The sequence below is a fragment of the Pleurodeles waltl genome, chromosome 4_2 (genome assembly GCF_031143425.1).
Source record: "Pleurodeles waltl isolate 20211129_DDA chromosome 4_2, aPleWal1.hap1.20221129, whole genome shotgun sequence".
Lineage (NCBI taxonomy): Eukaryota > Metazoa > Chordata > Amphibia > Caudata > Salamandridae > Pleurodeles > Pleurodeles waltl.
Genome location: NC_090443.1, coordinates 1,060,562,443 through 1,060,589,274, shown reverse-complemented (window position 1 = coordinate 1,060,589,274; position 26,832 = coordinate 1,060,562,443). Strand labels below are relative to the sequence as shown.

At 45.1% G+C, this 26,832-nt stretch overlaps 1 protein-coding gene across 1 annotated transcript; it reads left to right on the top strand.

The window, feature by feature from the left end:
• Positions 1 to 6,054: 6,054 nt before the first annotated feature.
• Positions 6,055 to 7,002, top strand: LOC138294038 (olfactory receptor 5V1-like). Its single transcript, XM_069233287.1, has one exon. The coding sequence runs from the start codon at positions 6,055 to 6,057 to the stop codon at positions 7,000 to 7,002; it is 948 nt and encodes a 315-aa protein (XP_069089388.1).
• The last annotated feature ends 19,830 nt before the right edge of the window (positions 7,003 to 26,832 follow it).

The following is a 26,832-nucleotide window of genomic DNA, read 5'->3' as shown; positions in this document are numbered from 1 at the left end:
CATCTTTGAGTCTCGTGAACCCATAACACTAATTTTACACTACTGAACAAGCTCACAGTACTAAAAATCAGCATGAGTAGCACGGCATGCCAAATTCCACCACTCGTGGAATATCACAAAGTTTTTATGGAACTCTGCGGAATTCCACAGAGTGAAACTCTATGAGCTCCACCCACCTCTACTTATTAAGTTTCCCTCAACAACATCAGTTCGTAAAGAACAAATTTTTCCACGTTCACCTCTGTCGCTAACATCACATGTATATTAATGTTCTAGTTATTGACACAATTCTATCAGCCCATGTTACTAAATGGAAGGCATTAAAATTCTCAAGATAAATATCATAATGACTCATAGAGGCATATTCCTGGACAGTAAAAAAAAGAGTGAAAATACTCCAAGCTTGAAATAGCAAGTGATTTGATGAGCACTGCACCTATATGTAATTTTCATCAATAGGGCCCTATTAAACACTTGCCGCTATATTCCAAAATGTGACAGAAATGTTGTCCATCATATTACAAAGGGCAATGGGCTGTAATTCAGTAATACTATGGTGGACCGGACATCTGCCACATTGGTGATAGAGCAGTTTGTCAACCAAACTCTAAATAATTCCCTAAGTATATAATAAAGAAATATAACTTTAGAATAATTAACCAATAGGTATATTGTTGTCCTACTATGTGCTGTGGGGTAATATCCTCTTTAAACAACACATACCTAGGTTAGGTCCATTTACATACATTAAGGGCAGATGATCACAGTACATCATTAGAGAAGTATGGTACGTAAACGGTACCTTGGGTGGCACAAGCCCTGCCTATATTCTATTTATGCACCATCTTTAACCTACTGGATCTAAAACAATGATCTGCAACACATGTATTCAATAGCAATAAACAAATGATCCACAATTCTGAAATGACATCTTAGTGTCATATGGCATAAATACATTTAGGACCTACCTTTTTTTTTTTCATAAGACATAAAGGCCCTCATTACGACCCTGGCGGTATAGAACCGCCAGGGCCGCGGCACGCGGGAGCACCGCCGACAGGCCGGCGGTGCCCCGCGGGGCATTCTGACCGCAGCGGCTTAGCCGCGGTCAGAGAAGGGAAACCGGCGGTCTCCTGCCGGTTTCCCGCTGCCCCCAAGGAATCCTCCAAGCCGGCGCGGGGCGAGGGGGAGTCGCGGGGCCCCTGGGGGCCCCTGCAGTGCTCATGGCAACGGCATGGGCACTGCAGGGGCCCCCGTAAGAGGGCCCCAAAATGTATTTCACTGTCTGCATAGCAGACAGTGAAATACGCGACGGGTGCAGTAGCACCCGTCGCACCTTCCCACTCCGCCGGCTCGATTACGAGCCGGCTTCATGGTGGGAAGGTCGTTTTCCCCTGGGCTGGCGGGCGGCCTTTCGGCGGCCGCCCGCCAGCCCAGGGGAAAACTCTGAATACCCGCCGCGGTCTTCCGACCGCGGTGAGGTATTCACGACGCGCAACTTTGGCGGGCGGCCTCCGCCGCCCGCCAAAGTTGTAATGAGGGCCAAAGTTTTATTGTGCTTTTAAGCGAATTAAACATCAATATGTGCTGATTTGTAAAAAATAATGGAATAAAAGCAAAGTAAAAACAAGCCACAGCCCCCCAGGGTTGGTTTCAGCATGGCACAACAAGGAGAAATGCTTTCATTTGTCTTCATTTTTGCTTTTTCTATATATGCTGCATTCTGCAGCACACATAGAATGAGCAAAACAGCTCTGAATGACTGTTTATTTGCAGGAAGGTGTCCCCTCCTGCACATAAACAATCATTCAATATTGACAATTTGGAACTTCTATGTGTGCTGCATTCTGCAGCACACATAGACGTGCCAGATTGCTATTGTAGGTTGCTTATTTGCAGAAAGAGTCACCTTCCTGCAAAAAAACCTATAATTTCCTTCAACGCAGACACGCTTGCACTATGGTGCAAGGATGCCTGCATTGGCAGATAAATTTAGTGTCAGAACTAGGGGAAACACAGGGGTGTGTCGTATTTTTGTAAATGCAGCATATCTTTTATATTTTGGCGCAGCACCATGCAAAGCCACTGCTGTGTAAATATGCCCCTTATTAGGTACTAAGGCAGCTCATACCTGCCTGTATTTTAATTATGTGCCATATTTGAAATGCTTGATGTAGGATGCTGGCCTGGTGTGTGGTGGGTACCAGGTCCAGTTATCCCTTATTGGTGAAATGTAGGCAGTGACTTCAAGCCAGGCTCTCTAGAGGTAGCTGTGGATGAGTAGCCAAGGTTGATCTAGCAGACATACAAAGCTCATGCAATACCACTGTAGTCTCACAGTACTCACACACATGAAAGAAAGCACTCAGTGTTACAAAAATAAAGGTACTTTATTTTGGTGACACAAATACAAAACATACCAGCAGGAACACAAATCATATACTAAAAGAAGGGAATGTGAAAGTCGGTCCCCCACCTAGGTAAGTGGAGTGTGTAGAGGGGACCTGGGAGTACTAGGAAAGCCCAAAGGTAAGCACCACAGTCCACCCCAGCAACCAGAAAAGCAGGAGTAAATCGCTGTAAATTCCCCAGAACACCCGCTTGGAAGAAAAAAAAAGAGGAATGCAAACCCAGAAGAGACTACAAGACACCAACAGTGGATTCCTGGACCAGAGAACCTGTGGAAGAAGTGGACCCAGTTCAAGAAGCACAGCACAGTGCAGGATGGACAGGAGCACCTACCCACCAGGTGGAGAAGAAGAGTCAGCACTGTACCCATGAAGATGAAGTCGGGTTTCTGGAGGATGCAGGTGATGTCCAATGCCAGATGGAGGATTGCAGTTGGGCTTGTGTCACTGGATTCCACAGGAAAATCCTAGCTCACACAAAACTTGCGGTTAGCGGATAATAGCGCTGCCGGGGAACAAGAAGGACCAGATGGACTATAACCAGGTGGGGAATCAGAGGGGGCTCTCAGCAACTCAGATAGCACACAGAAGCCCAGGCAGCACACACAGGAGTCCCAAAGGATGGGGACAAAAACATTGCAAAACAGGCCCATGTAGCAATACCAAAAAGGCTCCCACACCGCCGGAAAACCACTCAGGGAGCTGTGCATTGCAGGATGGAGTGCTGGGGGCTGGAGCCTCAGGATACCTGAAGATCTTCTTGGAGAAGTTGCCAACAAAACTTGGCAGCTGCAAAGGACACAAAGGGGGTACTGTCCTGCGTGGGAAGGGAAGGGTTTACCTCCACCAAAGTTGGACAGTTGGAAGAGAGGACAGTCGGGACCCCGTCAGTCCACCACCATTGATGCAGAATCCATGCAGCTCAGCAGGAGACTGGATCCACACAGCTGGTCATCAATGCAGATGGTGCCTGCAGAATCAGGGGAATGACTCCTTCATTTCAAGAGAGATTCCTTCTTGCTTTTTGTGGAGGCTGAAGACAGGCTGTCTTCAGAGGATGCACGACCAGGAGAATGTTGCAGTTGTAGGAAGAAGCCGTGGATACAATGTTGCAGGAGGTGTCTTGCTTCTTTGTTGCCGCTTTGTCGGTCCTGGAGTGTCCAGATGCAGTTTCGTCAGTCAGAAATTGAAGTGGAGGTTACAGAGGATTCCTGCTGGAATCTTGCAATCTGAATCTGAGGATCCTCCCAAGAGAGAGACCCTAAATAGCTCTGGAAGGGGGATTGGTCACCTAGCCAGGTAAGCACCTATCAGGGGAGGGCTCTGACGTCACCTGCCTGGCCACTCAGATGCTCCCAGAGTTCCCTGCCAACCTTAGAATCTAGATGGCAGAACCAGGGACCTTCTGGAGGAGCTCTGAGCACCATCCATGGGGTGGTGATGGGCAGGGCAGTGGTCACTCCCTTTCCTTTGTCCAGTTTCACGCCAGAGCAGGAACTGGTGGTCCCTGAACTGGTGTAGACTGGTTTATGCAAGGAGGGCACCAAATGTGCCCTTCAAATCATTATCAGTGGCTTGGGGAGTCTACCCCTCCTAAGCCTGTAATACCTATTTCCAAAGGGACAGGGTGTAACACTCTGCCAAAGAAAATCCTTTGTTCTGCCTTCCTGAGAAGTCCAAGAAAATTGGCCTGGAGTTTGTGGGGGCACTTCTGCTAGTGCAAGGGTGCCCTCACACACAGGTACTTTGCACCCTGTCCTCTGGACTGGAAGGCCTGCCATAGAGGCGACTCACGTGTGACCTGGTGCAGTGTAAAATGGCAGTGAAAGGGTGCTTGCACCTTTCCACGCAGGCTGCAATGGCAGTCCTGCAGAAGCCTTTGCATGGGCTCCCTATGGGTGGCAAAATATATGCTGCAGCCCATAGGGATCCACTGGAGCCCCAATGCCCTGGGTACCTAGGTACAATATACTAAAGACTTACAATGGGGCACCAGTATGCCAATTGTGGAATGAACTACAGTTATAACAGTTTCCAACAACTAAATTTAGGGGAGTGAGCACCTATCAGGGGAGGGCACTGACGTCACCTGCTGGCACTGGCCACTCAGATGCTCAGATGATCCTAGAGTTCCCTGCCCATACTGAAAACAAGATGGCAGAACCTCTGGAGGAGCTCTGAGCACCACCCCTGGGGTGGTGATGGACAGGGGAGTGGTCACTCCCCTTTCCTTTGTCCAGTTACACGCCAGAGCATGGCCTGGGGGGTCCATGAACCAGTGTAGACTGGATTATGCAAGGAGGGCACCGTTTGTGCCCTTCAAAGCATTTCCAGAGGCTCTGGGAGTAACACCCCTCTTCCAAAAGAAATCCTTTGTTTCTGCCTTCCTGAGCTCGAGCTGTACACACAGCAGGAGGGCAGAAACCTGTCTGAGGGATGGCAGCAGCTGGGGCTGACTGGAAAACGTCAGAAGACTGGTATAGCAATACTGGGGGTCCTCTAAGGAGCACCATTCCACACAGGCTGCAATGACAGTCCTGTAGAAGCCTTTGCCTGGGCTCCCTATGGGTGGCAAAAGAAATGCTGCAGCTCGTAGGGATCCCCTGGAACCCCATTGCCCTGGGTACGTAGGTACCATATACTACGGACTTATAAGGGGGCAACAGTGTGATAATTATGAATGGAATACTGTGTTAACAGTATCCAACAACCAAATTCACAAACAGTTAAACACACTGACATACACGCCAAAAGTGGGGGTAACAAGTCTAGAAAAGTGCTACGTTCCTACAATGAGGAGATCTTCAGAAAACATCTGAAGACATGGCTGGTTTCTGTTTGTGACTGGTTGTCCAATCAAGGCATAATCCAGATAGGACATCCTATTCTTGTTCATATTCAGTATTAGTCTGACATTGATGAAAGGATTATGATTAAAAATAAAGGATGTTGAAATAGCTGCCATTAAATTTTGGGAATGCTAGGAGAATCAGAATAATAATAAAATGAGCACTGTTGAGCTTACTAGTATCTGCATTCATCACCTAATGTCTAATTAGATCTGAGATATGGCTAGGCCTGGGCGGAACTCGCGGAGTTTCACTTTGTGGAATTTCAATCTGCGGAATTTTACAGAGTTACATAAATACTCTGCAAATGTCAGGCATGCCATGCTGTTTGTGATGACTTTTAGCTCAGGGAGCTTGTTCTGAGATGTAAAATCAGTGCGAACAGAACCACGCTGTGCACCAAAGGGCCCTGCTTCTTTCTGTTGCTTGAATAGATTTTCTACTCCATCAGTAGCTTTCTCGCTTAATGTTGGAGAGCGGATGGGGAGTTTTGCTGGAACTCCGTTCTCTAAGCTGAACACAGAGTAGGAAAAACTCTGCGAACTCCACAGGTACAGGGGAACTGTTCACCCAACTAGTTATGGCTTGAAAAATGCTTTCTTAGCACAACACTAACCTCTAGACGGTCAGCACCATGTGCAAAATTTTATATTTCATATTTTATTTTATTTTAACAATGTTTCTGTTAGAATTGTGACAAGATGCCTAGTAAGACTGTTTTTGTTGAAGTGGATATTGTTGATATTATTAACATATTTCTCACTAATATTCCTCTTTAGGCATAAACCTTGAAGTCTATGGACAGGGCCAACCAATCCCTGGTGACTGAATTCATCCTGTTGGGCCTGTCTTCCATTCCAGAGGTGGAGGGGCTGTTTTTCATGATTTTCCTCCTGATCTACATGACTACTCTGGCTGGGAACATCCTCATCATCACAGTAATACGCCTTGACACACATCTTCACACCGGTATGTACTATTTCATCTCTAACCTGTCCTTCCTGGACTGCTGCTACTCCACAGTCACTGTCCCTAAGATGCTGGCAGACCTTCTAGCCGAGAGGAAGACTATCTCGTTCACTGCCTGCATGACCCAGCTCTATTTCTTTATCAGCCTGGTGTCCATTGAGTGCCTCCTACTGGCAGCCATGGCATATGACCGCTACATTGCCATCTGTCACCCTCTACATTATGGCAGGACCATGGACCAGCGCACCTGCTCCTGGTTGGCTGCTAGCTTGTGGGTCACCGGATTCTTTTACTCCTTGGTACATGCACTTTTGATGAGTAGGCTATCATTCTGCAGGTCCAATGAAATCCAACACTTTTTCTGTGACATCCCCCCTTTACTGAAGCTCTCATGTTCTGACACATTCATCAACATCTTGGTCATCTTTACATTGGGTGGGTTTGTTGGTCTTGGGGCACTTCTCATCAAGATTGTGTCATACACTTTCATTATCACCACCATCCTGAACATCAAGTCTTCTGAGGGCCGGGTCAAAGCCTTCTCCACCTGTGCCTCTCACCTGACAGTGGTCATTATCTTCTACGGGGCACTGCTCTTCACCTATTACCGGCCCACAACCACTAACTCATTCTCTGCCGATAGTCTGGTGTCAGTAGTGTACAGTATCTTGACTCCTATGGTGAACCCAATGATCTATAGTCTCCGAAACAGTGAGATGAAGGCGGCAGTCAAGAAAATCATTGCCAGACTCCAGAAAGAAAGAAGCTCAACTTAGATACTTACAGATGAGCGTTGACAAGTGCATCAGATCTTTCCATCTCCCTGGCAGCTGTGGAAATTTTGGCTTCAAATAAGTACCAAACTCAGTCACTAAAGCTGAAGAAATTTGAACCACTCTGTAGGCATCTCATGTGTCCGTCATATTGTACAGTACTACACTGCTTTCTAGGTAGCCTAAGTCACTAGGCCCAATTCGCAAAGGAAAAATTGGATCTGAAGTGTAAGGTACATATTTTTCATAGTGTTGCAATACCCTTGCTCCACGCAAGCGGGTGTAAGGACAATGCAACACCAAAGTCATATTCGTCAAGCCATGTAAGGGCACCTTCCATGACCCTGCATGGATTGATAAATCTGGAGTAACTCAGGGCAGTGCAAATCACTGTGTTGTGTTACTCTGCCCCAGGGAGGAGTTCAATGGGTGGAGTGTGGGTGTTCCCATGCATCCACTCATGGATTTTAGTGCATTCCCGAATTTACCATTAGTGTTAGACCTGGGAATGCGTCAAATGCTATGCTTCCCTAGTGGAGCCATGACGGAGAGAAATATCTTTATTCCTCTGTGTTTTTTCCTCTTTCTGCGTGTGCTACATTGTGCAGCACACCTAGAAAGAGGTAAATGCCTGTCCGGATTGTTTTTGAGCAGGAAGGTTTCCCTTCCTGCCCAAAACCAATCCTGCTTACAACGCAGGCATCCTTGCACTATGGTGCAAGGGTGCCTGCTTTGGCACTAGGCAGCATAAGGGCACCAGCACAAAGAATAGGAATGAGCTGTATGGTCTTAAATACTGCACATTCCTGCCCTTTCTTTTTCACGTAGCCCAGCACAGTGGCTTGCTGTGTTGCACTGCATGAAATATGTACCCTAAGTTCAGACCTGAAGTGTAAATTTATACCTGGAGTTTAGGGGCCTGATTCACAAAGGTAAAGTTAGACCAAAAGTCTAACTGAGCAAAAGTCTAACTTTGGACCAAAATTCGAATTTAGAACAAAAGTATAACTTTGCCACGTTTCAGTATTCACAAAGGTAAAGTTAGGCCAAAAGTCTAACTTAGACTAAAAGTCTAAATTTGCCACTAGAAAAGTTAGACTTTTGGTCAAACTTTACCTTTGTGAACACCGAAATGTAATAAAGTTAAAGTTTTCGGTCTAATTTAAACTTTTAATATAAATTAGATGTTTTATATGAGTAAGACATTTGGACTAAGTTTACCCTTGTGAATCGGGCCCTTAGAGGTCAGGTTTAACTTTACATTTGTGAATTGGCCCTGTCAGCAGAAATTATTGACCTGGTGGTCCACCTACCAATGCACTTCTGATTCATACGTTGGCCAGCCTTGCTTTCCTTGCTTGGATTCACCATGCATCCGGGCCGGGATGTTACGACTTATATATTGTAAAGTGTAGGATGTTAAGATCGGTCCCTCCTTCTTCCTACACTGGTTCCCCCATCTCCTGTGTGAGACTTCAGAATAGTGAAGGTCAAGGCACTTTTCCAGCAAATGCAAAAGCTAAACTGACTCTTGCTTGTGTTACGAGAACTTATTTCTACAGCACAAAAACACGGTTCAGCTTCAACTAGTAATAATAATGAGTATATTGCATAGCTCAGCTCTGGGTGGCATAGCAAACCTAGGAAATTATATTTGATGTTCTTGTTCTAGATTTCACAAGTATCTCTCAAAGTTGCAGTACCCTTGGCAAGAGCGCAGCTTAACAAATCTTATCAGCATACCAGGAAGAAGTTGTTACATGTAGAATGAATGTGTATGTATTTCCATTGCTTGATGATGGAATAAGTTTGTGTGCTTAGAGTTTTTATCAGATATTTTGCTAGATCTCCAGGAGCTCCTGTGTCATTCTCATGAATAACACCTCACTCTGAAAGAATGATCCTCCTAATGAATTTTATTTGAGATACACAAGTTCACAAAAGGAATTATGTTCTGAGAAAAAAAGAACCAGCAGGATGAATGGTGATGGCACAGTTTCTTGAATAGAAGTTGAGAGACTGCAACTTCCTTGCTAAAAAAAAGCATAATGTAAGTGAAAAGGGTTGATTAAATGTTCTCATTGAAATGATCAAATATTTTAACACATTGACTCAGTCAAAGAATTTACTGCCCATATCTCTCTCAGATGCAACATCTAAAGTCTTGGGCCATATTCGTTTGCACAGGTTGGAGGATTGGGCAGCCGAGTATGACATTTTAACTGCTACCCAATAGGGTTTCTAGAAAGGTGTAAGCACTGTAGATCAGAGCCTGAGCCTCAGCTTAGTAATTGGTAAATACATAAGTGTAAGAAACAGTGCTTAGTATATGTTGTTCATGGACCTTACAGCAGCTTTTGACTGTGTTACACATTCTAAATTATAGTCCGTCGTGAGTGAGATGGAAGAGGAGCAGGGCATCATCTCTTTTGTGAGACAACTCTACAAGGAGCCTCCGCTTGTGTTTGAGTAGCTAAAGATGGAGAATGCAGTGACACTTTTCCTATTTGAAGGGGAGTAAGACAAGGATGCTCCCTGTCTCCCTTTTTATTCTCACTCCACATTAATAGGTTGAGAAGTTTCTAGGGGACTTGAGGTCCACTAGGTAAGTGGCCTCCCTCTTATGCTCGTTGATCTCAAATTGGCCAGTCCAGTGGTCCTGGAGGTCCCTGGGCTCTACTGCCTCCATCAACCAAACTTTGTCATCAGGTTGAAACTCTAACAGGGTGGCCTTCTGTTTATTCCATTGTTTCATAATCTCTTGACTGGCCTCGCGCTTGCTCCTGGCCTTTTTCCTGAAGCGTTGCATGTGGATGCGGAGGGCCAGCATTTAACTGACCACATCCTGGGAGGGTTTCCTGGGAGCTTTCTCCCACCCCTCTTTCACTATGTTTGAGGGGTCCCCATGACAGAGTACCCATAGAGAAGTTCAAAGGGGCTGAGCCCCACCCCCTTCTGGGGCACTTATCTATAAGCATAGAGAAGGATGCTAAGAGGGCATCCTACTTACGCCTCATGGCCTCAGGGAGGCCTGTTATCATGCCTTTCATGGTCTTGTTGAATCTCTCCACAAAAACATTGGATTGAGGATGGTAAGGGGTGGTGAACTGGTAGGTCACCCCAAACGTATCCCACATGGACTTCATGTATGCAGACATGAAGTTTGTGCCTCTGTCAGACACAAACTCCTTTCGGAATCCAACACAGGTAAATATCCCCATCAGTGCTCTGGTCACCACCAGTGCAGTCACTGTCCTCAGAGGGATTGCCTCTGGGTAGCATGTGGCATGGTCCACCAAAACCAGGATAAATCTGTTGCCTAAGGCAGTCTTGGGGTCCAAGGGAGCAATGACGTTGATGCCCATCCTTTCAAAGGGGGTGCCAACAACAGGGAGTGGGATCAGGGTGCCTTGAGCCTTTTCCCTGTCTTCCCACTAGCCTCACAGGTTGGACAAGACGTACCGAATGCATCTGAGGTCATCTGCAGTCAGGGCCAATAAAAGTGGGTTCCAAGTCTGGTGAAGATCTTGTCTTGCCCTAAATGTTTCGCCAGGGGGATGTTGTGAGCCAAACCCAGTAATAAGGCCAGTAGCAATGGGGGAACACCAGCACACGTGCTGCCCCAGCCTCCGGTACCTTATACTCACTGTAGAGGAGATCATTCTCCCAATATAAATGGTGATCACCCGAGGCTTCACCTCCTGGTTGGGCTGAGGCCTGTTGCCTCAGACCCTCAAGAGTGGGGCACTCTCTCTACACAAGCTCAGGCAGGTTACCCAGGGCAGCAATGCCCTCCCCAGTTGGCTCAGGGGCTTCTTCCTCAGGGGCCCCGCCAACCACCGGGGGAACTTTTGGGACCGGTTTCCCGCCCCGCCCCCCCATCTTTGGCAGCTGTCTGGGCCATTGTTCCAGGCTCCAGACACCTTTGACTCCCTTCTCGGGCAGCCATGGACCTTGTGGTCATGCAGACCCACTCAGGCAAACCTAACATCTCTAGGTGAGATCTGAGCTCTACCTCCTTCCAGGTAGTGTGCTAAAGTTCATTGCCTAACAGACAATCTACAGGCATGGCAGGACTCACAGCTACTGAGTGTGAGTCCAGAGTACCAGAGACCCCCCACTCAATGGAAACCAGAGCCACCAGTAGGTGGCTCTGGCAGTTGTCAGCGACGATGACCTGGTGGAATGTATTGCAGATGACCTGCTCTGCTGACACCAGCTGACCACTGACTGTAGTCATGCTGGTTCCCGTGTCACACAGAGCCTCCACCCTTTGCCCATTAATGTTGACCCACTGCCTATACTTGGAAGTATTAACAGGCACGTGGGCTTTTGGCACCATTTCCTCATCTCCCAGGGGCACTATGGTCACCTCTGTCTCTTCCCCAAAGTTGACTGGGACTACCTCTTCCCCAAGCACTACACTAGCCACCGAGGTGTCTGCCCTCCAGTGGGCGGCTGTGCCCTCTTGGGACACTTGGAGTCACCCTTAGAGTGACCATACTTAGTGCACTATATACATTGGGGTACAAAACTCTCCTTCTTTTAGTCAAAGAATCCTGGTTTCTTTGCAGAATCAGGTTGGGACTGATTGCCACTATTCGCTTGAGAATTATTTTGGGGGACTCCTTATTTTTAAGTTTTCTCCCCTCTCTTTTTTCTGGTGGGAACCCTGACCACCTTTGTGGGTGTCCCCCCAGATACCTTTTTGGAGACTCTCTTGCTAGTCCAGAGGTCCGCCTCCTCAGCAAGCTCCCTAGGATCAGTCAGCTTACTGTCAACTAAGTGCTGGCATGACTCTGTAAAGCAAACACTAAGCATATGCTCTCTCAGGATCAAATTATACAACCCTACATAATCATTTACTTTACTGCCTCACACCCAACCATTTAGTGCCTTGCTGGAAAAATCATAAAAGTCTACCCACGTTTGGTTGGGGAGTTTGGTGCTGTCCCTGAATTTCTGGCAATACTTTTCAAGGGTCACCCAAACTTGGCAATCAAAATGGCTTTCATAGGGGCATACTTCTTCAGGTCCCCAGCCTCTAGTGTAAGAAGTGTGCCTCTCCAAAGTACTGGCACATGTTTCTACAGGCCGAACCCTCCCATTGCTCTTCATGAACCCCATGAGCCCTAAGTGCAACTTCATAAGCATCAAAACAACAATATAATTTGGCCCCACATCTTTGAGTTTACAAATCTTTTTGTCTCCAGCAGGTCCTGTATGTATGCTGCCACCATCACTACTGGACTCAGACTGCCTAGACTTGAGGCCCAGCTCCTTTTAGACTCAGTTCACAAGCCAAAAGTAGTTTATTTTGAGCCAAGTCCCTCTCAACTGCAGCCTCAGCTTGTTTGGCTTCTGTATCAGCCTTCCTCTCCTCTGCTTCCATGTTTAACCTTGCCAATTGCAGTTGAAACTCTCTCTCCTCCCTCCGTTCCTCTGCGGCCATGCCGTGAATTGAGACATTGCTCCCCCACTGCTGTTGGAATCTTTTATGGAGAGCACTCCTCTTGCTCTTCCACGTCAACATTCTATTGGGCCCTCAGCACCTTTTGGTACTCCTGCTTTCTGGAGGCACCCTGGTAGGTACTCCCATCCTCTTGCAGAACCCTTTCAGCTGGCTGACAGTATATGCCTCCAGCTTAGCTAGATCAAGCTCTCCTGCTCCTCCTTGAGACCCAGGCAGAGACATGTTGTTTAGGATCAGATTAGAATGTCAAGCAGGAAAAATTGCAGCAAAAAGAGAACAATCAAATTGACCTTTAGCTGAGGGTAGGTAGTGTACATGTAGCTACTGTATATCACTGCACAAACACAAGTCCTATCCCACCGCTGCCACCAATGTTTGAAATGGGGTCTCTAGTTGGCAGATATTTTTCACCCATGTCCAAGTAGGGACCACAATCCTAGTCAGGGTAAGTCACATACAATCCAAATTATCCTGTGCCAACCCTCTGATAGGTTGGCACTGAGCAGTCAGGCTTAACTTAGAAGGCAATGTATAAAGTATTTGTGTAATAAATCATACAGTAACACTTGCGGGAAGAAGTCAAAGGCATTGCGTCAATCCGGTAGGTGATGTGTCAAATTTTCAGTCACACAGTAGGTAATGCGTTGATCCTTTCTCAGGAAGTCGGGCTGCCTCAGTCTTGCTCAGCTGTACGTCCAACGGTAGTTCTGTGCGTCGCATTTCCAGTCACAACACAGGCGCTGTGTCGAATCTTCACTCAGGAAGTCAGGCTGCGTCATTCCAGTTCGGCCGTGTGGTGATTTTCTCATCGCAATGTTGAAGTAAGCCTCAGCAAGGCCTACTAGTGCAAGGGGTTCACCTTTCTATGCACAAAGTCTTCAGACCATGTAGGAAGAAGTTGGCACAGAAACTGGAATAAAAGACAAAAGTTTATTAACCTCATGAGGTGGTACTACAGTTCAAACAGCACCCTAGGGTAATGTCTGAAGTAGCACACTGAACTGAGAGAGCATGGTCCTTTTATACCCACACAGGGGCTAAAAGGAGATGGTACAATTATGGAAACAAGACTTGTATACATGTAAGGTCATGTGGAAAATGCACAGTCGACAGGTAGGAGGAGCTAACAGTTTCCAAGGACTAACAGCTGCAGACCTTACTGAGCATGTGCGAAAGTAAGAGATGCTAAATATAACTTGTCACTAGGCAGATTTCAAGAGCAGTTAACAGAAAGGTAGGACAGAGCACATGGTGAGCACATGGCAGCATGTAGCAAAGAAAATGGCTGCCATGAATACAAAATGGATTCCGCAAAATGTTCACAATAGTTATTAAATACAAGATGTCTTCTGCTAATGCTTAATCTAATCACTGCTAAATTACAACAGACGACCCTTTCAGCAATAGCTGAAGACATTCGTCTTTCTGGGATAATCTAAATATTCATCCTGTATATTTATGCTCATCATTTCAGCTATTTCCTTATCTAACATATGTTGTGCCTTCATTTCTGTAATATTTCTTTTGGTAGGCATACAAGCAGTAATACACATGGAGCAGAACATTGGACCACACTGAATACAAATACAGCATGTAAAAAATATTGCAATTATTACACACAGGATAGTCAGTAGTTTCCAGCCCCAGGCGGAAACAAGAGCCCAAAACCATCCAGAAAAAGTCCAAGTACCAGTCTCTGTGTGGATTTCTGCAGCAATTTTATGCAATTTAGATATTGCATCATATACTGAAGGTGAGTGATCTGGGATAAAAACACAACAACTACTACCGATGATTCGACATGCACCACCTCGATCAGCTAATATCACATCTAGTACCATACGATTTTGGAGCGCTACAATCCTCGCAACTTGGAGCTCCTCAGTAATATTCCCAAGTGCCAGAGCTGCCTGATTGGTAACAGCTTCCACAACCCTAGTCAATTGTCTCACTTTCCTACTGTTTAACGCAACACCTACAAAGGGGAACAATCCTAAATTAAAATCAACATATTGTTGCGGGCTAGTATCCGTTTGGTCTACCTCATTTGTACTTATTTCCCTTTTATATCTATTGTTAATGATGTCATTGAACAGTTTTAAATCTCGGTGATATGATGCAGGAGCCAAAAACACAGGGGGTAATAGAAGAGATACATAACACACACCTGACCACCCAACAGGTAGTTGGTAATATCCATAGTTACCACAAACAAAATATGTATTATGTGAAGCTGTAAAACTACTATTATTTACACTCTCAATAGTTAAAATCAAGGTACAATCGCTTATCCCTACTGGAATTCGTCCAATGCTTTGTATACATAAATCTGCTTTGGTTTTTGTAACAGAAATCACAAATTGTTCTTTCTTGTCAGAGTCTCGTATATTTGTGAAGACATATGGTATTGAAACATTGTCCGGTTGATACTCTTCCGATTCCCATTTAGTTCCTTTAGCTTGGGAATACCCATCTTTGTCTTGGTAGCACACTTTATTAAGGCGAAAAAGAAGTCCGCCCTCTGTACGTTTTCCAGATGTAAACAAAAGCATGTACCAAGCTTGACAAGAACCATTGTGTGAAAAAGGAAGAGGAATGAAAGGTGTTCCTCCTTTCTTTTGATGCGGAGGTATCATTCCACATACCCAACAGTTAGTAATATTTGTAGCATTATGAGTATGATGCAACATCTGAATGAAAGTATTATTGAAGTACGATTGACGGTGCTTCTGCTCCTGATAGGGAAGCGTAAAGTAATAGTGATCCTCTGGTACTGGAGTAGTGGCAACAAAAAACTCACGAGCAGGAGACTTCTTTTCAATAAACCAGGTGATTGTTGCTGTAACTACCAAAACAACAACAAACCCCATAATACTAATGATCAATTTGTTATTCATTTTAGCAACAGTGATAATCGACCTTTTCAGAAATGAATTAAAAACAATCGTTGGAGCTCTTATCCCTGGGCAGCCGCTGATTTCTTCACCACGGGCCAAGACGGGTGTCACTACTCTAATGCACGGCTGATCCACCCTCCTTGCCACATTGGCTCTCCGTTTTACTAACCCATGGCGGTAGCTCAACCAGTCTTTTCGAAACAATTTTCAGATTCTTTCCTTGGTCTCAAATTATATCGCGACACTCCAGAAGTCGTATGGTCTGGGAAGACCTCTGCAGATTCGTCAGGTGATATAGCACGGCCTTTCTCCGTAGTCAAAATCTCTCGATGATCGGTCAGCACAGCAGGTTCCACCAAGGTAGGTAGCACTCTCTTGCAGTGAGTACTATGGACCCAATTCTTTCGGTTCGTCACTCGAACTGCTGTCCTTGTCTCAAGGAGCACCTGTTCTGGGCCTCGCCACCTTGGTTCCAAGCTGCTTGATCTTTCAAAAGACTTAATCATCACCTGGTCACCAGGTCGGAGTTCATGGCCTTCACCTGTAAATCTGTCAGGAAGTGCTTCTCGAACCTGTTGATGAATAGAAACCAATTTGTCGGTTAACTGTGCCAAATAATCATTCATCAGGACACAAGGTACATGATATACAGATTTTGGTTTAGGAACTCCCCAAATATTCATTGGTCTCCCAAATACTACTTCATAGGGGCTAAGGCCAAGTCGGGAGTGTGGCACTGACCTAATAGACAATAATGCCAATGGTAATGCATCCGGCCAAGTAAGGGATGTGGAAGCCTGTATCTTCGCTAATTTCAGCTTCAATGTAGCATTATACCTTTCCACCAACCCTGCTGATTGTGGGTGGAAAACCGCATGGAACTTCTGTTTGATCCCTAATCCTTTCAGGACATACTTAATAACTTCCCCAACAAAATGAGGTCCGTTATCACTCCATAAAAGTCTGCAAACACCAAACCTAGGGAAAAATTCTTTCAAAAGCACCTTCACTGTGGTAATGGCAGTATTATCCTTTGTGGGGTACGCCTCTATCCATTTACTGAAGGCACAAACCACCACCAAGACATACTTTAAATTGTTGCAGCGTTCAAGCTGAATATAATCCATTTGTAGAACTTCAAAAGGTGCAGTTGGTGTAGCAAACCCTCCTGCAGGAGTACGTGTCCCTTTTCAAGGATTGTATTGTAAGCAGATCAAACAAGACTGTACTACTCTCTTAGCTGTACTGGAAATTTCTGGATGCTCCCAAACTTGCGTAAGCAACTTCGTTATTGTTGAAGCTCCAACATGTGCCAGCCCATGTGCCATCTGAACCATAGGTTGTACAAAAGCTATAGGCAATTTCCATTTATCCATCTGCTTATTCCGCCAACAGCCCTCACCATCCAATTCTCCATCTTTAAACCATTGCTCACGTTCTTTCACAGAAGCAGATTTCTGTATATCTAATACGTCTTGTCTAGCATTATGCCAACGTTCAGCTTGTGACTTCACTACATACATAGAAGTAGTACTTCACTGCATCGCAGTCTCACGTGCTAAACGGTCTGCAAGAGTATTACCTTTCCCTATCTTATCGGTCACTTTCTTATGTGCACTACATTTCACAATAGCTAGTTTTTTTGGATATGTCAATGCAGTCAAGAGGTTATGCACTAATTCTCCGTGCATTATCTGCATCCCGTGGGATGTGAGAAAACCTCTCTCCTTCCAAAGCAAACCAAAATCATGAGCCACTCCAAAAGCATAGCGGCTGTCTGTGTAAATGTTCACACTTAAATCAGTACTAAGCTCACATGCTCGTGTCAAAGCTATTAGTTCAGCTGCTTGAGCTGACTTCTGTGGTATACGAGCTGTCTCCACTACCGTGTGTATTGTGGTGATTGCATATGCAGCTGAGGTTGTACCATCTGGCAACTTCAAACAAGACCCATCAACCCACAGTTCCCCGTCTACATCTAAAAGGGGCGTATCTTGTAAATCAACACGACCCTTTGTCTGTTCTTCGTTAAGGAATATACAGTCATGTGTTTCTTGTGACTGAGGCTGAGTCACCGGATATGGCAACAAAGTAGCTGGATTTAGTGTCGCACATCTCTTCAGTGTATTGTGAGGAGCCAACAATGTCAACTCATAACCTGTCATACGGGCGCTAGTTAAATGTTGTGTCTTTGTTTGATTTAAAAGAGCATCAACCGCATGGGGTACTAGCACCAACAGCTTATGTGACAAAACTATCCCTTCACTCTGACGTATTGAGACAGCTGTTGCGGCAACTGAACGAAAACACCCGGGCAACGCTCGAGCGACAGGATCAAGTACTGCTGAAAAATATGCACAGGGACGCTGCTTATCGCCATGTGTCTGTACTAAAACTGACAATGCACATCCATCTTTCTCGTGTACGTAAAGTGCAAAAGGCTTCATGTAATCTGGAGTACCTAACACTGGTGCAGAACAAAGGGCTTGTCGTAGCTGCCGGAAAGCAGTCTCACATTCATCTGTCCATGGGAGGGGCATTGGAGTATTTTTAGTCAAAAGTGCTAGCTAAGGTTTGGCAATGTGTGAAAACCCTAATATCCATTGCCTACAAAAAGAAGTAAGACCAAGGAATGCACGAACATCTTTCTGAGTGGAGGGTACTGGTGTGTCTAAAATTGCTTGAATACGATCTGATGTAAGTGCACGGCCCTCCTTAGACAAAAGGTGACCTAAATAGGTTACCTTTGGTCTACAATATTGCAATTTCTTTCGTGACACTTTATGATGGTGTGAAGCAAGAAAAGAAAGTAAGGACAAAGTGCACTTTTCACATTGCTCCGGGGTATCAGCTGCCAACAAAATATCATCAACATATTGTATGAGAGCCACACCTTCAGGCAAAACAAAAGAATCAAGTTGTCGTTTTAACGCCTGACTATAAATACTTGGACTCTCCGTATAGCCTTGAGGAACTCTGCAAAATCTAAATGATCGTTTATTCAAAGTAAAACCAAACAAATATCGGCTGTCAGGATGAATAGGGATCGAAAAGAAAGCATTCTTCAAGTCTATCACAGAGAACGTAGTTGCTGTCGGGGGAACCAAAGTAAGGAGTGTCGTGATGTCAGATACCACAGGATATTGTGGTATCACAATCTTATTGACTTCTCGTAAATCAATAATGAATCGGTAAATCCTAGTATCAGTATCCTTTTTCAGAATAGGAAGAATCGGACTGTTTCAAACATTACACAGAACTTCCTCGACAACTACAACTGCAATAAGATCATGCACAATTCGTGTGAGTGCTTCTTCGCCCTCCTGTGAAATTTTGTTTTGAGTCAAACGTGGCAATACAGCTCCCTCCTTGACACTAATATGTACCGGTGGAATAATCATTTGTCCCACATCAGTATCTGAAGTAGCCCACAAAGTACTAGGGAGTGAAGCTAATGCAACATCCTCTTTAACAAGACAAACTCTTTCCATCACAGGATGATTATCATTTAAAATAACACGCACCCCTTCAGGAGAGGATCGTATTGAAGCCCTGAAATACTTGAGCATATCAAGACCCACAATATTGTCTGGTGTATTTGGAGAAAGCAAAAATGGACACGGAGCAGTACATTTATCAACATGGAATGCAAGTGGTTGTGACAATGGGCTAGGGGAAGGTGTTCCATCGAAACCTATCGATGTAATGGTTAAGCCAGACAGGGGAGCCCTTGGAATCAATTGTTTAGACAAGGCGCTACGAGTAGCTCCTGTATCAACCAGAAACTGATCAGTAAGACCCAAAACATGTGCTGTAACATAGGGACCCCTCTGATCTACTGGAACTTTAACTGATTCCTTACCCCATTCTAGGCAATCCTATGCATAAGCAGAATCTTGGAAATCAGGCTGCACATGGTCAGACATCTGGTATTGGTTCCGTCTATCAAAAGTGTTAAACCCATCCTGCCCTCGTGTATTAGCATCAACCCTAGCATGATCATTTGTGCTTCTTCTAGGTCCTGAATATCCTGAGCGATTTCTCATTTGTCCCCGACCACATGAACACTGCTGAGCACGTAGTGCTGGACAATCAGCAGCCCAATGCCCAAATTTCTTACAATACGCACACTGATCATCAGACAAATTTGAACGAGTGTAAGAAGAACCATAAGATCCACGTCCACCTCTATCACTACCTCTAAAAGGCGGACCATAAGCTTGAGCCAACATAACCTTTGTCTTTAATTCTTTAATCTTTTTCTCCTCGCTACCTTTTGCTTCTAATTCCTGTCGTTCATAATACTGAGCCATAGTCAAAAGAGAAACCGGAGTAGAGGTAGTCCATGAACTTTCACTAGCTTTTAGACGACTAGCTATTCCTGGTAACAGATTTGCAACATATTTATCGACGAACAAATGTCTGCCCGTATCATCTGACAATGACTGACCGCTAAAATCATTAAATGCTTCTTCAAAGCGTGTAAAGAAATCAGAGACCGATTCATCTGCCTTTTGTTTACAAGACGCTAAAACAGTCCAATCTATCTTTTTAGGGGGAATAATCGTTTTCAACTTAGCTAATATGGCTGCAGGAAGATCTAGAATCAACTGATATGGCTTTTTCGCAGGTTCCCTATCCCCGTCCATCTGTTCTATTTCTTTCCATGATGCCCCAAAAACTGTACGATCATCAATTTTACGAACAGTTCTCCACATATCTGGCGGTAATATCAATCCGAAAAATAAATCAATGTCAGCCAAAGTCATAGTACAAGAACTAATTGCTCCCTCAACTTCCTCATAAAAGGCGGCTGGATTTTTCCGCGGGTCAGGTAATGCTGTTTTAAGTGCCATTACATCTGCCCTATTCCAAGGAGTATACACCCAATTATAAATAAAATAACCCTTAGCATCAACAGAAGTTTTATCATCATTTGTACCCAATCCTTTAGGAGGAACATACAAAGGCGCGGCCTCCAGCATTGGTTTCGCGTGAACTATCATAGTCTTATCTGTTTCAAAGATGGAAGCTTGCGCCCCTTCGGTCTGAGATGCTCGTGCAACTGCGTCCGCAGCCCTTTTCTCTTCTTGCAAACGGACTGCCACAATACGTAATTTCATTAAACGCCTCATTGCATCAGCCACCTGGGAGAAAACAAAAAGACCATCATGCATTTGCTTATGATCATCTGCTACATCATCGGGCTCTAACTTATCAGAGTATTTCCGATATAGTTCAATAATTTCTGAGCCAAATGCCTCAGTAAAATATAGCTGCTCTTTTTCCGTCCACCCTTTCATGTTGTCTAAAAGTTCAGAAGCAGAAACAACGCTACAAATTGTTTTACGAGCAATAGATATAAGCTCAGACGCACGGTCAGCAGGCAGAATAGAGCGACTGTCCCGCATCTTCTGTTGCTCCGAACTGGAGACTTTAGGTAACTCATGAGGGGCAGAAGGGACGACATACGGAGGTGGAGGGCGATCTATTAACAATAAATCATCATGTGGTTTATTAAGGATAGGATAGAAAGGTTGCCTAACAGTGTATTGGCCAGTTACCTGTAGCTTACGTTCTTTCTCTTCTAGCTCATTTAAGTAATTTATTTCTTTCTTTCTCATTTCCAATGCTTTCACATATACATTCTTCCGCTGCTCTTTCTCAAGCAAGGCTTGCTCACGCTTCACTCGTCCACGCGCTTCTTTCTCCCACATTCGTACACAGTCAAACATATCTTGCCTAGACTTTCGCTTACACATACATTGTTCCACATACTCAATCTTTCGCAAATCAAATGACCCATGCATAGGCCAACGTAACTCAGGATCCGCGCGGGTGTATTTATTCCAAAATGTGCTGTACATTATAGAAGAAAGACCATGTTTAACATACATATCTCTATTTGGTGTCCCCTTTGGGGGTGCCGGTTGCGATTCTTCCAGTCTCAAATTGGTACCATTACAAAAGCAACACATCCTACGAAGTGCGCTAAAAACAGGCATGCCAAAAATAGTGCAGAATATGCAATATTATAATCAAAGTAGCACTTAAGGTGCTGTTCAAATCAAAATTAAATTGGAGAAAATTCTCCTCATTACCTGCCTATATAAATTGCAATTTATATATCAAATCCAAAGAATACAAATTGACTAGTCACCCAAATCACGAGAGCCACAGTAAGTAGTGCTAAACTACATTACCAAACACAGGCATCAAAACCCACAGCAAGTGCCGTAAAACGGCTCTTACCAATCACAGGGTGTCCAGGTTCCAACTGCCAAGTTCTAAAATCGACCAAATGGTCACTGCATGACGAATGAACAAAAAGGATCTCAGTCGAGGACCGGCGCCACCTGGATGGTCAAATCAGAAAGAAGGGAAAAACGCCGTGGTTGCCAAGACTCGAGTCTCCTCAGGCATTGATCGTCCGCAGCGAAATCCCAATCCTTCGTCGCGACCAATCCGTTGGGCATCCGAGTCGCCGATGAGTCCCTGTTCGGGCGCCAATTTGTTGAAGTAAGCCTCAGCAAGGCCTACTAGTGCAAGGGGTTCACCTTTCTCTGCACAAAGTCCTCAGACCATGTAGGAAGAAGTTGGCACAGAAACTGGAATAAAAGACAAAAGTTTATTAGCCTCATGAGGTGGTACTACAGGTCAAACAGCACCCTAGGGTAATGTCTGAAGTAGCACACTGAACTGAGAGAGCATGGTCCTTTTATACCCACACAGGGGCTAAAAGGAGATGGTACAATTATGGAAACAATACAAACAATACTTGTATACATGTAAGGTCATGTGGAAAATGCACAGTCGACAGGTAGGAGGAGCTAACAGTTTCCAAGGACTAACAGCTGCAGACCTTACTGAGCATGTGCGAAAGTAAGAGATGCTAAATATAACTTGTCACTAGGCAGATTTCAAGAGCAGTTAACAGAAAGGTAGGACAGAGCACATGGTGAGCACATGGCAGCATGTAGCAAAGAAAATGGCTGCCATGAATACAAAATGGATTCCGCAAAATGTTCACAATAGTTATTAAATACAAGATGTCTTCTGCTAATGCTTAATCTAATCACTGCTAAATTACAACAGCAAGGCAAGCTGTGCATCGTTTCCATCAGGCTGTGGGTCGATTTTGACGCACAAGGAGTTTCTTCAAGAGGTGAAGTCTTTTTGTCCCTGAGACTTCAGAAAACAGAAGGCAAACTCAATCCAAGCCCCTGGAGAGCACTTCTCAGCAAAGTCAGAGGGCAGCAAGGCAGCAGGGCAGCAGTCCTTCACTACAAAGCAGGCCAGGTGAGTCCTTTGGGAAGCCAGGCAGGTCCTCTTGACTGGATGCATGTTCAGGTCTCACAGTAGTGAACAATGAAGTTAGGAGTTTTCCACTATCAGCACATAAAAACACACCTGTATCTGTACTGCCTTTTACCTATTTAGCGCCCTGCCCTATAGGTTACCTAGGGCCTACCTCAGGGGTGACATATGTGTAGAAAAAGGGGAGCTTAAGGCTTGTCAAACACTTTTAAATGCCAAGTTGAAGAGGCTGTGAAACTACACATATAGGCCGTGCAATGGCAGGCCTGAGGCATGGTTATGGGGCTACCTATGGGGTGGCAAAATCAGTACTGCAGGCGCACTATTAGCATTTAACTTGCAGGCCCTGGGCACATGTAGTGTACTGTACTAGGGACGTACAAGTAAATTAAATATGACAATTGGGTATGAGCCAATGTTACCATGTTTAAGGGAGAGAGCATATTCACTTTAGCACTAGTTAGCAGTGGTAAAGTTCGCAGAGTCCTAAAACCAGCAACAACAGTGTTAGAAAAGTGGAGGGAGTCGGGCAAAAAGTTTGGGATGACCACCCTAAGGCTGTCAGGTCTTACATTTATGAATACCAAAAAAGAGTAAAAGTACAAATAAGTGTAAATTTACCTTTGGGAATTCGGCCCTTTGTAAGTGACAGTTTGGCCCAGTTCGCTCTCCCATCTCCTGCCAACAAGGGAGAGTAGATATTTCTCATTATTTTTGGAAAGGATCTATCTTTTGAATGTTGTAAGTGGTCTGCAGGCTGCCATCTTTATGAATCTGTTGCATACTCAGACCCTGATCTGTAAATAGCTCTGATCTTCTGCCCCTGAAAGGCCAAAGTCCTTCCTTAGTTGATTAAATGGGATCACTTCCTCCTGGCTGAATGCATCCCTTAGTGGATGTAGCTTGGTGTTTGTCATGTTTTGAAGTGGTCCTCCGTGGGTGCGGGAGTAAACTCAGAGTTGGAGATTATTGGTGTGAGCGGGGAGGGAAATGTTGTGAGGCCCAGCTTTTCATTGACAGAGTCTCATACAGCTAGATTAAGGGTCTGATTTAGATGTTGGAAAAGGAGTTACTCCGTCACAGGATAACGATCTCCTGTCCGCCAAAATCCAAATCCTATTATACCTTATGGGATTTAGATTTCGGCAGACGGGATATCTGTCACCATTCTGACGGAGTAACTCATCACTAATATCTAAATCAGATGCTAAATCTAGTACTGAGGATGGAGTAGAGGCCGTGGGGCTGTGGCCCTTGCACAGCAATGGAACTTTACATGTGCGGATTCCAGAACTCAGCTGTCCAATAAAACACCAGTGCTTTTTAGTGATTTCTCTGCCACATTGTAGCATTGATTTGAATTGGATCTCATGGTAATAAAATAATATTTCGGGGACACCCAGCACCTCTTCCCTTAAATGTCTGTAAGATATAGTGAGGGACATGCGTGGTTTACAACCTCCCCATGTGAATCTGTTTATTCATCACTCTAGTGCTTTCAGGATATTCAGATGTGGCGTCAAGAGAAGTGATTAAAATAAGACCAGTTTGTTAGGAATGGCAGTCATCTTCAGAGTGGCTATTCTGTCCAACTAAGAAAGACCGTGCCTCCACCATATAGCATCTGTTCCGGAATCTGTTGGCGAAGGCTCTAATAGTTCACTGCTGTGACCAGTAAGATATTGGTCACCTGTATCCATAGATATGAAATATGCTACGGAGCCTTGTTAATCTGAAATAGTGAATGGAGTGTGACTTGTTGGTTTATTAGGATTGAGACACTAAGAATCTGTGACTTCTGGAGGTTGAATTTAAACCCCAATACCTTCCCCAAGGTCCACACCTCCTCCACTACAACTGGAAGGGAATGGGCTGTATCCATCGTTATACGCTGCATTCCTGCCTTTTTCCAGCTCTAGCGCACAATGTTTTGCACCATGGTGCAAGGGTGCCTGCGTTGTAAGCAGGAATGTTTGTGTACAGTAAGGGTCACCTTCTTGCTCAAAAACAGTCCTATGAGGCATTTTTCTTTTTCTATATCTTCTGCTGAATGCAGCACACATAGAAAGAGGAAGAAACACGGAGAAATATATTTCTCCTTGTTATGTCTCACCTGGGGAGGCGCAGCAGTTTTGGCACACTCACAGTTCTACCACTTATGGTAAATCTGGGAATGTGTTAAAACCATGGGTGTTGCATGGGAACACCCATGCACCACGTATGGAATGTCTCCCTTGGGCAGAGTAATGCAGGGCAGTGATTTGTGCTGTGTTATATTACTCTGGATTTTTCAAGTCACTTAAGGCCACGCAAGGTGGGAGGGAAGGACTGTAATAGATGCACATTGCGTAGAGAGGGCAAGAGAGCTTCTGTCTGTGAATGACTTAAATAGGTTGGCGAGGATGGGGCCAGAGTCTGGCATACGGTTCTGTAAAAGCAGGGAGAGTACTCATCCGGGAGAGGTGCTTTGTGTGGTTTTAATCTAGCAATGGCCAAGATGACCTCTATCACTGTGATAAGCTCATCCAAGCTATCACATGCAGGACAGTCAGTTTGGGAGGTTTGCCTTGGCAGGGTATGGTTCAATGTAGGGCAGGTTTGTGAAGCTGTGCAGTGTAAAGGAATTTGTGAAAGCACCTGAAGTCAGCAGCTATTATCCCCCCTATTATGCTACTACCCTACTTATCAGTTCGTTTTGTTGTCATCTAGGAAATACTTGTCTTTGAGCTTATTCCCTCTTATCCAAGTTGAGTAGCCACAGCTAAGCCTGAACAGTAGTTAAAGCTGGCCAGACTCTGGGAGCACCAGTTAATTTTTTGTTTTGCTTCCCCTACCTTGTTATCTAGTCCTTTGCTTTTCTCTTTTCCAACCTTGATTTCATTGGCCAAGATAACTACTAAATGGCCTCTGATTACATATTTCAAGGTATCGCACAGTATGCTCCGACTGACCTCCCCACAATCATTTTTAGCCATATGTTGGCTAATGGTTAATTGTATGGACACTTTGTTGGTTTCTTTTTGGATTATGGCACTGTTAGGTCTCTAAGAACTGAGGGCCGTATTTATACTCCGTTTGCGCCGAATTTGCGTCGTTTTTTTCGACGCAAATTCGACGCTAAACTAACGCCAACTAACGCCATATTTATACTATGGCGTTAGAGGCGAATAGCGCCAAAGTTCCCGGAATGTGCGTCATTTTTTAGCGTGAACCCCTTCCTTGCGTTAATGATATGCAAGGGAGGCGTTCCCGTCTAAAAAATGACTCCCAGGCCTTTACGTGGTATTTATACTCCCGGGCAAAAGAGACGCCCGGGAGTGGGCGTGGCTAAAAACGGCGCATTTGCGCCGCTTTTTAACGCCTGGGTCAGGCATGGCGTTAAGGGACAAGTGGGCTCAAAATGAGCCCAGAGTGCCCTCCCCTGCCCCCAGGGACCCCCCCTGCCACCCTTGCCCACCCCAGGAGGACACCCAAGGCTGGAGGGACCCACCCCAGGGACATTCAGGTAAGTATTTTTTTATTTTTTTTTAATTATTTTTTTTGGCATAGGGGGGCCTGATTTGTGCCCCCCTACATGCCACTATGCCCAATGACCATGCCCAGGGGACAGAAGTCCCCTGGGCATGGCCATTGGGCAAGGGGGCATGACTCCTATCTTTACAATGATAGGAGTCATGTTGATGGGGGATGGGCGTCGTGAAAAAATGGCGCAAGTCGGGTTAAGACGATTTTTTCGACGTAACCTGACTTGCCCCATTTTAAGACGCCCATGCGCCATTTTCCCCCTACGCCGGCGCTGCTTGGTGTACGTGGTTTTTCTCGCGCACACCAGGCAGCGCCGGTCTGCTTGCGCCGGCTAACGCCATTCAATAAATACGGCGCCCGCATGGCGCTCCAGAATGGCGTTAGCCGGCGCAAAACTTTTTGACGCTAAACTGCGTTAGCGCAGTTTAGCGTCAAAAAGTATGAATATGGGCCTGAGAGAGCTAAGGGTTGAATCTCCACATCCATCATCCCTTCCAGCAGTGAAGATGTGCCCAGAAAATAATCAAGGCAAATAATCAAGGCAAATATACGTATCATGTGAGGCCGAGTAGTATGTGAATGTAAGGAAATGCCTCCTTGGCATGGTTGCCCCCTGACTTT

Coding starts and splice junctions, on each gene's coding strand:
- LOC138294038 (XM_069233287.1), top strand. CDS start 6,055: ATGGACAGGGCCAACCAATCCCTGGTGACTGAATTCATCCTGTTGGGC.